Source organism: Brachionichthys hirsutus, chromosome 2 (assembly GCF_040956055.1).
Source record: "Brachionichthys hirsutus isolate HB-005 chromosome 2, CSIRO-AGI_Bhir_v1, whole genome shotgun sequence".
Taxonomy (NCBI): Eukaryota; Metazoa; Chordata; class Actinopteri; order Lophiiformes; family Brachionichthyidae; genus Brachionichthys; species Brachionichthys hirsutus.
The window spans coordinates 14,874,415-14,886,512 of NC_090898.1; the positions used below are offsets into that span (position 1 = coordinate 14,874,415).

At 48.0% G+C, this 12,098-nt stretch overlaps 2 protein-coding genes across 4 annotated transcripts; both read right to left on the reverse strand.

Moving 5' to 3' along the window:
- Nucleotides 1–2,950: 2,950 nt before the first annotated feature.
- Nucleotides 2,951–5,413, reverse strand: mrgbp (MRG/MORF4L binding protein). The gene is made up of 5 exons (XM_068745154.1): nt 5,216–5,413; nt 3,906–4,027; nt 3,748–3,829; nt 3,507–3,581; nt 2,951–3,341 (listed from the first exon to the last, which is right to left on the reverse strand). Exons 1-5 carry the CDS (start codon nt 5,355–5,357, stop codon nt 3,118–3,120), a joined length of 645 nt encoding a protein of 214 aa, XP_068601255.1. The 5' UTR covers nt 5,358–5,413; the 3' UTR covers nt 2,951–3,117.
- A 244-nt stretch (nt 5,414–5,657) lies between these two features.
- Nucleotides 5,658–11,730, reverse strand: hm13 (histocompatibility (minor) 13). 3 transcript variants are annotated; one of them, XM_068746143.1, is made up of 12 exons: nt 11,188–11,730; nt 10,421–10,456; nt 9,488–9,586; nt 9,338–9,420; nt 9,167–9,255; nt 8,909–8,994; nt 8,235–8,360; nt 7,937–7,994; nt 7,732–7,852; nt 7,538–7,640; nt 7,371–7,456; nt 5,658–6,371 (listed from the first exon to the last, which is right to left on the reverse strand). In XM_068746143.1, the coding sequence occupies exons 1-12, from the start codon at nt 11,419–11,421 to the stop codon at nt 6,299–6,301; spliced, it is 1,194 nt and encodes a 397-aa protein (XP_068602244.1). In that variant the 5' UTR covers nt 11,422–11,730; the 3' UTR covers nt 5,658–6,298. The 3 variants fall into 3 exon arrangements, with proteins under 3 accessions (XP_068602244.1, XP_068602252.1, XP_068602260.1); XM_068746151.1 differs by lacking the exon at nt 10,421–10,456; XM_068746159.1 differs by lacking the exon at nt 8,235–8,360.
- Nucleotides 11,731–12,098: the final 368 nt, after the last annotated feature.

Sequence of the window (12,098 nt, forward strand, 5' to 3'; positions counted from 1 at the left end):
TTTCAACCACCTGAACCAATAACTGTCTTTGATTTACAGGCTCCACCCCTCTTAGACACGTGACATCAGCTCGGGATTTATCAAGGTGGAGGATTCTTTACGCCAAACTTTCGCCATATCAACCTGGACTGTTTCACTGCGTGAACCTGGAATGCGTGTGGGAACGCAGAACATTAAATCAGACCCTGTCAGCATATCAGAGATTTGAACAATTGATGAAGTTAAGCTGCAATGCATTGTGGGTAAACGCCACCGACGACAGAGAGGTTGTGCAGGTGACATCATCAATCATTTTCACATCGATTATTTCACTACCAGCTAATCAGAATGATAATTTTTCTAGTCGAGGTAGACGAGGAGAGGAAGCTCACGGCCTGACAGGAGTAAGTCGGTTTGTGTCCCTGAGGAACACCAGTAGAATAATTTAGTACTTTTCAGTGTGTGTGTGTGCGTGTACATGCGCACGCACACACACACACACACGTTCTCTCAGGCTCGACAGATGATGGGGAGTTTCTCTTCCTCTCATCTCTCACTTTCTTCTGCAAGTTTATTTTTTCTTCATCTTCAGTTCAACCCCAGCTGCTCCGTCTGTTAAGGTCCTCCCCTCACTCACGCCTCTTGTTTCTGATTGGTTGGGAGAGTTGTACATTCACTTCAAAGACGCAAACAGGAGGAGATCTGGCAGGATCCTGGTTCGGGTGTGAGTTCCAGATCTAAACCGGTCTCCTGCTAACAGCTGGTGGTCCCGGTACCCCAGGGGTCCACGCGGCCGTATTAAAGGGTTAATAGTCTGGACCTGACATTCCACACAGACCTCTGCTTTCTGACATGTCTGGCCGTGAACACATCCGGGTGTGAATTCCACCTCCGCTTCAGAAAAACGAGACGCAGAACTGAAACATGGCGCCATTAACTCCTTTGGCAGGCGTGCATTTGACTCACCTGACGTTCTTCTTCGCTGCTTTGCTGCCCCCACACTTCTCTTTCACCGCCTCCACCAAAATGCGGGCAAAAACCTCCATCCTGACGGATAAAGTGATCTTAAGTGGCATCTTCGGCTGTCTTTAAGAAGTAGCTCCTTGGCTAGAAATACTGGTTCTTCACGAAAGCCGAAAGGTTACCAACAAAATCAATTAAACTTTATTACATAAACAACCGGTTTATAACCTCTTAGCCCGCATTAATGTCGGCTCAGACCTTTCTTGATGCGACATCGTTTCTATATTGACGCCTAATCGGAGCTAATTGACTTCACCTGGTCAGCTCTTAGGCTGCAGTACCGCTTTTCACCGCAGAAGGTCTCGTTCAACAACATGTAGGTGTGGGGGGGGCGCTGTTTCACCACTTTAGGTTAAATGAAAACAGGGAAGCAATGGATTAAAATGTTTTAAGGTAAAGCGATTTATTTTAATGCCTTTTGTGGAAATAAATAGTAATTACATGTTGTAACTCGATGTTAAAAAAAACCTAATAATTATAAATACATATTCTACTTCACTCACATTATTTATTTATTTTTGCAGTCCAACATTCCTTTAGCTTTCAAATGCCTCCTTCGTAAGGTACGAATGATTCATTTGCTTTTCACCAGCCTTCCAAACACAAGACAAACTGAAATGTGAATTTTTCTAAAGGTTTTCCAGCGCTCTCGTTCTGCAGCGGGAGAGCGCCACCATGCTGTTACACAACGCACTGCAGCTGCGACACCACGCACGGCGCAGGTTTTCCCTGACCGGCTTTATAAACTACAAAAGCACTCAGAGAGCTCATTCCCCTCCTAATTTGGATTCACACCGTCCACATGGTGAACCGGATCATCAAAAAGGTTCTAAATTGTTCTTGGTAGCTTTATCCACCAACAAGTGAATCGGAGCAGATGTATATTTTTAGCTGATTTGTGAATCCATAAATGGGAATTTTCAATGCTAAAATGTAGGATATTTTCCGGACCTCATTCTGGATCCAATCCGGATGAAATTCGATGGCAATATAAAGATCCCCACCCTACATGACGGTCTCAAATTCCATAAACATTGGTCAATAATCAACCGAGATACTGAGGAACAAATTTTGAAGCTCCATTGACTGCAATGTTAATGAAACTTTCAAACTGATCCAGAATCCAGGTCTCTTCCTGGTAACATTCCCAATGTTCCCTGAAAATTTCATCCAGATCCGTCCAGAACCTCTTTGACACCCTCATTTAAGAGCTTAACTCTTAAAAGTAAAAGTACTTTCCACCACTGCGGTTGAAGACAAGGAGATGTTTCCGATCCCAGCTTATTTTTAATGACACAAATCAGCCTCATCAATAAATTAACATTTTCACAACTGGTGACTGAACCAATCATCTGATCGCTGTCTGGCTTTTCAAACATAAACGTCACAGTCAGACTGAACGAAAGGCGACCCAAGAAAAAAAAAACACAGAATGAAAAATAACAATTCTCCACAGAAATAATCAGAAACCGTTTTTTGACGTTCAGCAGATTTGATGCTTCCGTCAGCGAGTCGGACCGAGTCCCGTCTCAAGTCTGTGACTGACCTCCTGCTGCAGCCAATCACCATCCTGGATAAGACAACACTAAAATAGCAATTTGTGAATGTTTCCTGCATAAAAAAAAGGTTTTTGCTGCATTACAGGAGGAGGACTCATCCACCCAGAGTTCATGTCTGCAGGCTTCCCCAGGCTACATTAGCTACTACTAGCATAAGACACCACAACCTCTGAGCGAGTGTGAGCGGTCGTGATGCATCTTGGGTAATACTGGCACAGAGAAAGTGAAACAAAGTTTGTTTGGATCCTCTACAACAGTTTGATCTTGTTTCTTGTCACCATGAAGAAACTAGACATTTATTTACACTCATAAAACAAACTTTAAAATGTTTTTAAAGCAGCTAAATAAAAGACCCCCCCCCCCCCCTCCCAAAAAAGAAAATGATTGGAGATGTTGCTGTGATGCGTTCAGACAGGTCACTTTCTCCTTGTGTGATCACATGACAACAACAACGGCCGTTAAACGTGTCGGCGTGACACGTCTCCTCCACCTCCAGAAGTCATGTGACCCCCTCCTCTTTTCGGTTTTTTCTGTGCGTCCTCCGTCCGTCCGTCCCTCAGGTGCGTCTCCTTTTGGCCCCTCCTGGACTCGCGGGGTTGGAAGACGATATCAGTTTGTCGGCCATTCGACTCCTCTTCCTCTTCTCTGCCTCCTTCGCGCCTCCTCCTGCTGCCACCCCTCCCTCACCGCCTCCTCCTCCTCCCTTCTCCTTGTCTCGCTCCCTCTCCTTGTCCCGGCTGCTGCTCGTTCGCTCCGACGTCTTCACAGACGAGTTACTGCCTGAGGGGAGACATTACATGTTAAACAGATGAAGTTTGGTCCAAACCGGGCGACTCGTTCAAGCAGGGGTTTAACCCTTAAGCTACCAAGACACCACCACTGCACCGTGGGACGGATGGATGGACAGAAGGACGGACGGACGACGGGACGGACAGAGAAGAGTACCTTCTTCATGTGTCGCCGGAGGTTCTCTCTCCACCCTGAACTCCTCTTTGGTCTCCTCCTCTGGGCCCAGCTTCCCTGTAGACATGACGTTTAAAGTATGATTTCATGTATTCAGAAAATTGTTTATTCAAACTTATTAAAACGAACAATAAATCTACGGATAAATGATTCCAGCGGCGTCGAGACGAGCTTGAAATGAAATAAGTGTGTCAGAAACGCTTGGTCGTAGTGATGACCTCACCGTCTTTAACATCCTGGATGATGTCATCAGGCAGGAAGAAGCTCTTCTCTGTGTTTGGAAATGGCAAGATCTCGGATTCATGCTGCGTCACACACACACACACACAAATGATCAATGATCAACTCGGTCCGACGCTGTGTGTGTGTGTGTGTCCTCACCAGGGCCTGCATGTCGTACATGGTTCCCAGATGGTCCCAGATGACGGAGGAGGAGACCTGTCGACCGATGTTCTGACTGAACTTGTCTCTGATGCAGATCATGTGGAAGTGACGGTTCACCCCTGAAGAGAGACACAACCACAAACGACTGACGGTTCACCCCCGAAGAGAGACACAATCACAAACGACTGACGGTTCACCCCTGAAGAGAGACACAATCACAAACGACTGACGGTTCACCCCTGAAGAGAGACAACCACAAACGACTGACGATTCACCAACGAAGAGAGACACAACCACAAACGACTGACGGTTCACCCCTGAAGAGAGACACAATCACAAACGACTGACGATTCACCGCTGAAGAGAGACACAATCACAAACGAGTGACGATTCACCCCTGAAGAGAGACACAATCACAAACGAGTGACGATTCACCCCTGAAGAGAGACACAATCACAAACGACTGACGGTTCACCCCCGAAGAGAGACACAATCACAAACGACTGACGGTTCACCCCTGAAGAGAGACACAATCACAAACGACTGACGGTTCACCCCCGAAGAGAGACACAATCACAAACGACTGACGGTTCACCCCCGAAGAGAGACACAATCACAAACGACTGACGATTCACCCCTGAAGAGAGACACAATCACAAACGACTGACGGTTCACCCCTGAAGAGAGACACAATCACAAACGAGTGTCGATTCACCAACGAAGAGAGACACAATCACAAACGACTGACGATTCACCCCTCATCGAATTCTGTTTCAATGTTGCACTGTACTTGTACTGTGTTGACAATGACAAATAAAGCTTTCCATTTCCATTTCCATTTGAAGAGAGACACACAATCACAAACGACTGACGTTCACCCCTAAAGAGAGACACAATCACAATGGCGATGTTTGGGTACCTGCTCATTTCATTTAAGTACCGGTAATCAACTGGTTATAAAGATTAAGTACTCTGTTCAGCTGGTTATAAAGTTTAAGTACTGTAGTCAGCAGGTTAGAAGGTTTAAGTACCAGTGGCCCGCTGGTTACAAAGTACTCTGGTCAGCTGGTTATTAGGTATAAGTACTGTAGCCAGCTGGTTATTAGGTATAAGTACTGTAGCCAGCTGGTTATTAGGTATAAGTACTGGTAGTCAGCTGGTTATTAGGTATAAGTACTGTCGCCACTGACCCATGTATCAATCCAAACATCTAAATATAAATTCAAACTAAAAGTCAACACATCACCAAACAAACAGAAGTGAACCAGGGCAGCAGCTAACAGGCTAACACTCAGATTAGCTCTTACCGACGGGCTTGTGTCCAATCATCGCGTGAAACAGACAAACCTCCACCTCGTGGCTCCAGACCACCGAGTCCTCTCCGGGAACTAACGCCGAGTCTGGAGGCTTCTCGTCCGTCTGATTCAGCGTCACGTCGGCCTCCCCCATTTCAACCGACGAAAGACGAACAACAGGCTAGAAGGAGCTAACGCAGCTAGCTATGAAGCGCTAGCTCAGGCTGGCGAGGCGTCAGTGCGCATGCGTGACCGGAAGATGTTTTTCAACCGGAAGGCATTTTTCCTAAATTACTGCATTTTTACTCTCCAAACTACGAATACTTAAAGTTTTATTATGCAGTGGAGATTTAAAATAATCACGAACGACGAGCTGGAAGAGTAAAGAATAAGAATAAACATTTCAAACTGCTTAAGAGAATTAAGATGGAAACTCAGATTCAGTTATGCTTCTCAATACGGTGATCAAAACACCAAAGACTTTATTGCACACAAAAAAAAAAAAAAAAAAAAAAAAAAAACAGCCAGGCCCACAAGACGGAGTCCTGTACCAATGCAGCGAGAGAGAGAGAAAGAAAAGAGGTCAGGTACGTTAATGTAAAAAAAAAATGACAATGAGGTGCTGGACATCGAGCTGAACACGAGTACGATGCTTCTGTTTAACATCAAAATACAAACGGCTTCTCTTCACAAACATCACGGCAAGAATACACCCAGTCAGAGGCTTTTCTCTTGCGTCCAAAACTCCTGAAGGAGTTGAAAACATTGGATTTACCAGATTAGAATTAAAAGTTTAAATTCAGGCTTAAAGCTCGGGCCTTTCACATAATAAAATAAAAGCACCAGAATCGTATGGCACCAAATAAAGCAGGACAGGAGGAGAGCCCTGCTGGACGATGGAGGAGTTTGAGCTCCTCCATCATCGCCGTTACCACGGAGACTGACAGCTGTTCCCATAGTTGTCAAACGCTACATCAGCCCCATTTCTCCCAGTGACAAACGGGGAGTGGGAGGGGCTTCAGTGAAATGTGGCGCCAACGGGCTGGATGAAAAGTTTTTAAAGAGGGGATGGGGACGGGGGTTCAGCGATGAATGCTATTGGTCCTTCTTCTCAGATTCTGATGAGTCCTCCTCGGCAGATTCCTCCTCGGCAGGAACCTCCTCATACCTGGAGAGGATGAGGAGCGGGGAGGAAGAAAGAAACCATTGTTTATCGTCAGGAACTTTATTCACTTCAGCTTAATGCCTTTGATCAATAACAAAGAGCTGATAGTAAATAAAAAGTAGGACGTCTGGTTGATTGAAGAGGCCATGTGATCAACCAAGTTTGTCAGCAAAACAATGCAAAGGGACTCTTCGTATCAGGAAGGATTAGACTCCGGCTGCGGACCCCGGATCCATTTAAACTGGGAGATTTGACCTTTTTAACACTATGTCAGTAATAATAATAAGATAAAAATACAAACTAGCATAAAGGTCAACATTTCAGCAATTACAACAGTGAAAGAGCCACAGACGAATAAAGTAATGAGGGATGACGGCCCTTTTCTTGCTAATGGCCTAATTACCTGCCCAGGTGAGACAGGAAGGGACATATAGGGAAAGGGGTGGGGCCTCTACATGCGGGGCGTGGGCTGTGCACGTCGGTGGCGAGGGGAGGAGCCTGTCGGCATAAAGACGGCATCCATGGAGCTAGCCAAACTGGCAGGTGAGCCGCTGACAGTAGGGAAGGAAGTAAGTCTGGGAGAGGCGGGAAGAACTTCCTGTGATGACTCATAGCTAATGGTGGTGGGGGGGGGGTTAGGAAGAGGAGAGAATAGATTGTGAGGAGAGATGTGGAAAAGATATGGAGAAAAAAAAAAGGAGACAAAAGAGAGGAAGAGAAGAGGGAGAGAAAGTGTGTAAGTTTTTAGCTTAAAATATTTGAAGCTACAGCAGAGATCTAAAATGTCAGAGTTAAGAAGGATGAAGAGCTAGATGGAGGAGGAGGAGCTGGATGGAGGAGGAGGAGCTAGATGGAGGAGGAGGAGCTAGATGGAGGTGTCATGAACGAGAGGAGAGCAGAAGAGACCAGGTGGAGCTGTTCCCATCCGTGTGTCCCGTTTCATGTCGTATCACCATGAAGTGGATGGTGTCGGATGACGACCAGGTAACCATGGTAACTGACCTGAACATATCTGCGAGTTCCCCTTTGATCAACGCTACAACGCAGGGGAAGCCGACGCAGGCCGGGACCAGGTAGAGCAGGGCGGGCTGCAGGCAGACAGATCTGTTACTGAGGGCCGTCCCATCGTCTCGGGTTTCATCCTGCTCAGAGCGTCCCGGCTTCGTTACCTGCGCGTGTTTGAAGGTGTGCATGATGAAGATGGTGAGACCCAGACCGAAGATGTAGGCCAGGAAGCTGGAGTAGAAATACGTCCTGCTGTTCCTCTTCAGGCTGCGAGATGACGGGAGAGCGCGAGTCTGTTGCGGAGTCTACCTCAGGATGAAGATCCAGCCCCACGCAGGAGAACGCCGGCGGCGGTTACCTGACGTCGAAGCGCAGCAGCAGGGCGATGAAGATACCCGGGATGACGATGTCGCCCAGACCCAGCATGGCGAAGTTACTGGCTCCAAGTCCTTTCTCCAGCAAGTCCTGAGGAAAGACCACTAGAGAGACGAGCACAGATACAGATCACGTCCGTTCCCTCCCCCCCCCCCAGGCGCCACGACGGCCCGGGCTGAATCTCTTACGTTTGATTGGTGCCTCGAAGGACTTGGCCACCGTTACCATGACGTTGGTCCCGAACACCTGAACAGAACATTAGACGCGTGACGATCAGCTAACGGCCGTTTGATTTTAAGGGTTCGTTGAAGAGGCAGAAATTTAAAAAAAAAGAAAACGTCTCAGGTCACATCCGCCATTTTAAGAAGGCTGTTCTTCGTCCCGATGAAGACTCGTCTCACCAATCAGACAATGGGTGAGGAAGAAACCAACGACAACATCCTCATGTCGAACAGTCATTTAGGTTTTGACATTAAATCATCTCACCCAGAAGACATCGTAGACAAACAGCCCCCCCAGCAGGATGCAGCCGGTACTGACGTTGTTCAGGTGGAGCAGCTCCACGCCGTTCAGAGCAAATGCCAGGCCAAACAGGTTATTGGCTATCCAGTGCTGTGATGTCACACAACACAAACACGTTATTGGCTATCCAGCGCTGTGATGTCACACAACACAAACAGGTTATTGGCTATCCAGCGCTGTGATGTCACACAACGCAAACAGGTTATTGGCTATCCAGCGCTGTGATGTCACACAACACAAACACGTTATTGGCTATCCAGCGCTGTGATGTCACACAACACAAACACGTTATTGGCTATCCAGCGCTGTGATGTCACACAACACAAACACGTTATTGGCTATCCAGCGCTGTGATGTCACACAACACAAACAGGTTATTGGCTATCCAGTGCTGTGATGTCACACAACACAAACACGTCATTGGCTATCCAGCGCTGTGATGTCACACAACACAAACACGTTATTGGCTATCCAGCGCTGTGATGTCACACAACACAAACAGGTAATTAATCAGTGCCATCACACGATCCTCTGTCTTGGCATTGTAAAACAGGTCGTTTGTGATTGGTTACCCAGTACAGTGACATCACACAAACAGTAAACATGGTCACGTGATCAGCTGGGGTGGCGGCGTGCACCTTTTTCATCAGGTACCAGACCCCCACCACGGTGCTGATGAGAAGACACACCAGGTTCTTGGTGTCAAACTCATAGTTGATGATTTCTGGAGGGAAAACACAACAGACGGAGTTTGGATCTTTAAAGTCCGACATTTGACAGAAGGATTTCCTGCCTGGATGACGTTCTGTGGATCATCAGGAGTCGGCCCACGCAAGAGAAACATCCTAAATGAAACGCTCCAACCCGTCACGCCGTCGCGTCTCAGTGTTCTTCACCTTCTTTGGACTCTCCGGAGCCCTGCGTGAGGAGCAGCTGGTACTGTTTGTTTGGGAAGGAGGCTGGATACACTCTGGACATCAGAGGGCTGCCGGAGAAAGACAAGAGTCCGCCGGTTCAACCGGTCCGATGCACCCGAAGCCGCGTCCACGCCCAGAGACCGGCCTTACCTCATGGTGTGGGACAGACCCAGGACGCCCAGGCCGAAGAAGTAGACCGACAGCAGCAGGTTGATGTAGTCTTGGGAAAACACCTGCGCCACAGCAGAGGGATCAGCGACATGCGGCCCCTGGAGGAATGCAAGGGAAACCCCAACTCACCTTGAAGAAGAGGTAGAGGCCGAATAGAGTGCAGCTGGCGATGATGGGAAACCTGGCAGCATCTCGACCGGTGATGGTCTCTGGCATTTCTGATGCATTCTGGGAGGACAGAGCGGCCGGATGAACGTCTTTCACTGCGTGATAATAACGCGATCAGGACAGCCAAGCTGAGTGACGCATCCGTCTTCCTGACGGCAACTGCTCAGCTACAGGCAGAGAATCAAATTAGCATTTAGCATAGCTGATTCCATGACGCAGCGATACCCAAAGGAACACCATCGAAGCAGGTAAAGCAGCATTTCCCTAGCATCGGGTAGCGTTGGCTCTATAGACAAGACGTATGGATCAAGCCCCTCCAGTCCACAGAACCGGGACAGGTGATTGGCCGTTAACGAGACTCAAGATCAAACCTCTGACGGTGATCAAAGGAACAGAAGAAAACAGTCAAATTGTTAATGATTATTTGAATGTGGATAGTTACGCCCAGGTTAGCTGGTTAGCTTAGCCTTACAGACTGCCGCCGCCACATGGCTGTGATGTGCTGAAAGGTTACACTGTGCTAATGCTAATGCTAATGCACTGGTGCAGGTTAGGCCATCTAAATCCATTTACAGATCCGGATCTCTCCTCTGATCCGAAGAGAGAAGACGACCAAACTTTGAATCGCTGTGAAGTCACGTTTCCATGGAAACCTTATATGTAAAAAAAATATTATATGTGACAATCCAGTGACTTCCTGCTTCCAGTATTTACAGCTGCTCTGTTAGAAGAGAGAGACAAACCGGGACAGCAGAGGAGAACGACGGAGGATAGGAGCGGACGGAAGAGGAGTTCGGTGAATGTTTCCTGACGCTTCGGCCGCCGTTAGCTCGGCACCGGCGGCGTGCACTTTCCGCTGTGTTAGTGACAAACTGTGTTCGCTCTCATACTCACTCTGAACCCAGAACCGTTATCATTTCCTCCGAGCTCCTACAGACAGACGGACAGAATGGATGGACAGACAGATGAGCACAGACATAGAGACAGGAAGAGAGGGGGATAAGACAAAGAGGAGAACAGGAAGCAGGGCCCCGTTCATTGGATCGAGCCATCGGGAGTGATCGTCAGGGTACGCCTCTGGATTAAACTACAAAAATGGCCGACAAGGGAGCAAGAGCAACAGAGCGAGAGAAGAGGAGGGGGCCATGCCATAAGGTTCTGGAGCAGAGATGCGAACCAGGTGGACGCTGTTCCCTTTTCTGAAACTTTTGTCTCTACAGGCCACCGTAGTTTTTCACTGTCAACCAATCACGTCGTTCAATCAATGGGAACAGGCCTGTGTTTGATCAGCATTGTTGAGGAAGAATTAAAACAAAGATATGGACAATAAATATCCATATCCACTATTAACACCCAGTATGGATATCAATATTAAATATCGATATAAAAAGGGCCCCGAGAGTACCGACCAGAAAACGCAAACAAACAAATAAATAATGTCGTACACGTCATTTAAGAATGACGACGCGGCCGCTATGACGTCAGCGTTGGTTTATCATTGAACAGAAACCCCGCTCAGTTCACGACTTGTCTATAAAATCACTTCCTGCCCAACTTCACAGACTATCCCGAGGCCATTAGCTTCCACAACTAGCCCTTCGGAAGCTAACAGTCAGCGGGCTGGATTTTAAAGCCTCGCCGCCCGGGCTCGTTTAATTTACCTTGGATTTGGAGCAGGAGACGGACCGAATGGCTCCGAAGAAGATGGGCAGGAGCGCCATGAGGACCAGGCTGCCATATGCCAGCGCCGTGCCCTCCGGGGTGGCCACGAATTTCGCCGTGGCGTTGAGCGCCTCGGTCCCGTTGGAGTCCGTGGCGTTCAGGGCGTCCAGGATGGCGGCGGCGGCGGCGGCGGCCTCCGGGGCCGCAGCCTGGAGTTGTTCTGCCTCGGACATGGCTGTTCAGAGACGGGGCTTCAAGGCGGGGGGGAAGGGGTGCCGCGGGCAGAACTGGAGCGGTGGTGGAGTCTGACCGACGGGAGAATGAGGAAGCTGAGGCCGTGTCTCTCGTTCATCTACCGCGGCGCGGAGCTGCCGGAGTCCCGTTAAGGCCACGTTTCCTAAAGTAGTGACAGGAGCTGAGGAGGACGTCTCACTCTGCTGATGTTTCGTAGGACCGTAAACGTCGCTCAAGTTTCCGTCTTACGGGTTAATTTTATATTTATTTATAGTTATAGTCTTAATATTTCGGTGGTGGGGGAAAAGTCAAGCTCCAATAAGAAAGTTCTTCTTGCCCGAGACCCTCAGACAGAAACATTTAAAACCAACATTTCTAGAAATAAACGTTGGAATCACAAGCAGAATAGAATTATGTAAATATCCATCAATTCCAGCTTGCCCTAAAACAGATTTATAATCTATTATCAGAGAGACGTTTCTATTTGGTGACGCATCTCAACAGATCTAAACGATCTCTGCTGTTTTGTTTTTTTAATGGACGTCTCTTCCTCGTTGGCGGAACAAGTTATTCCGTGACAAAACAATCTGTAGAATCACAGCGACGCCTACAGGAGGCCGAGAGAACAGCCAGGACAACGCTGAGCAGTCAACCGGGGGTCCGTTCAAGAAAGCGG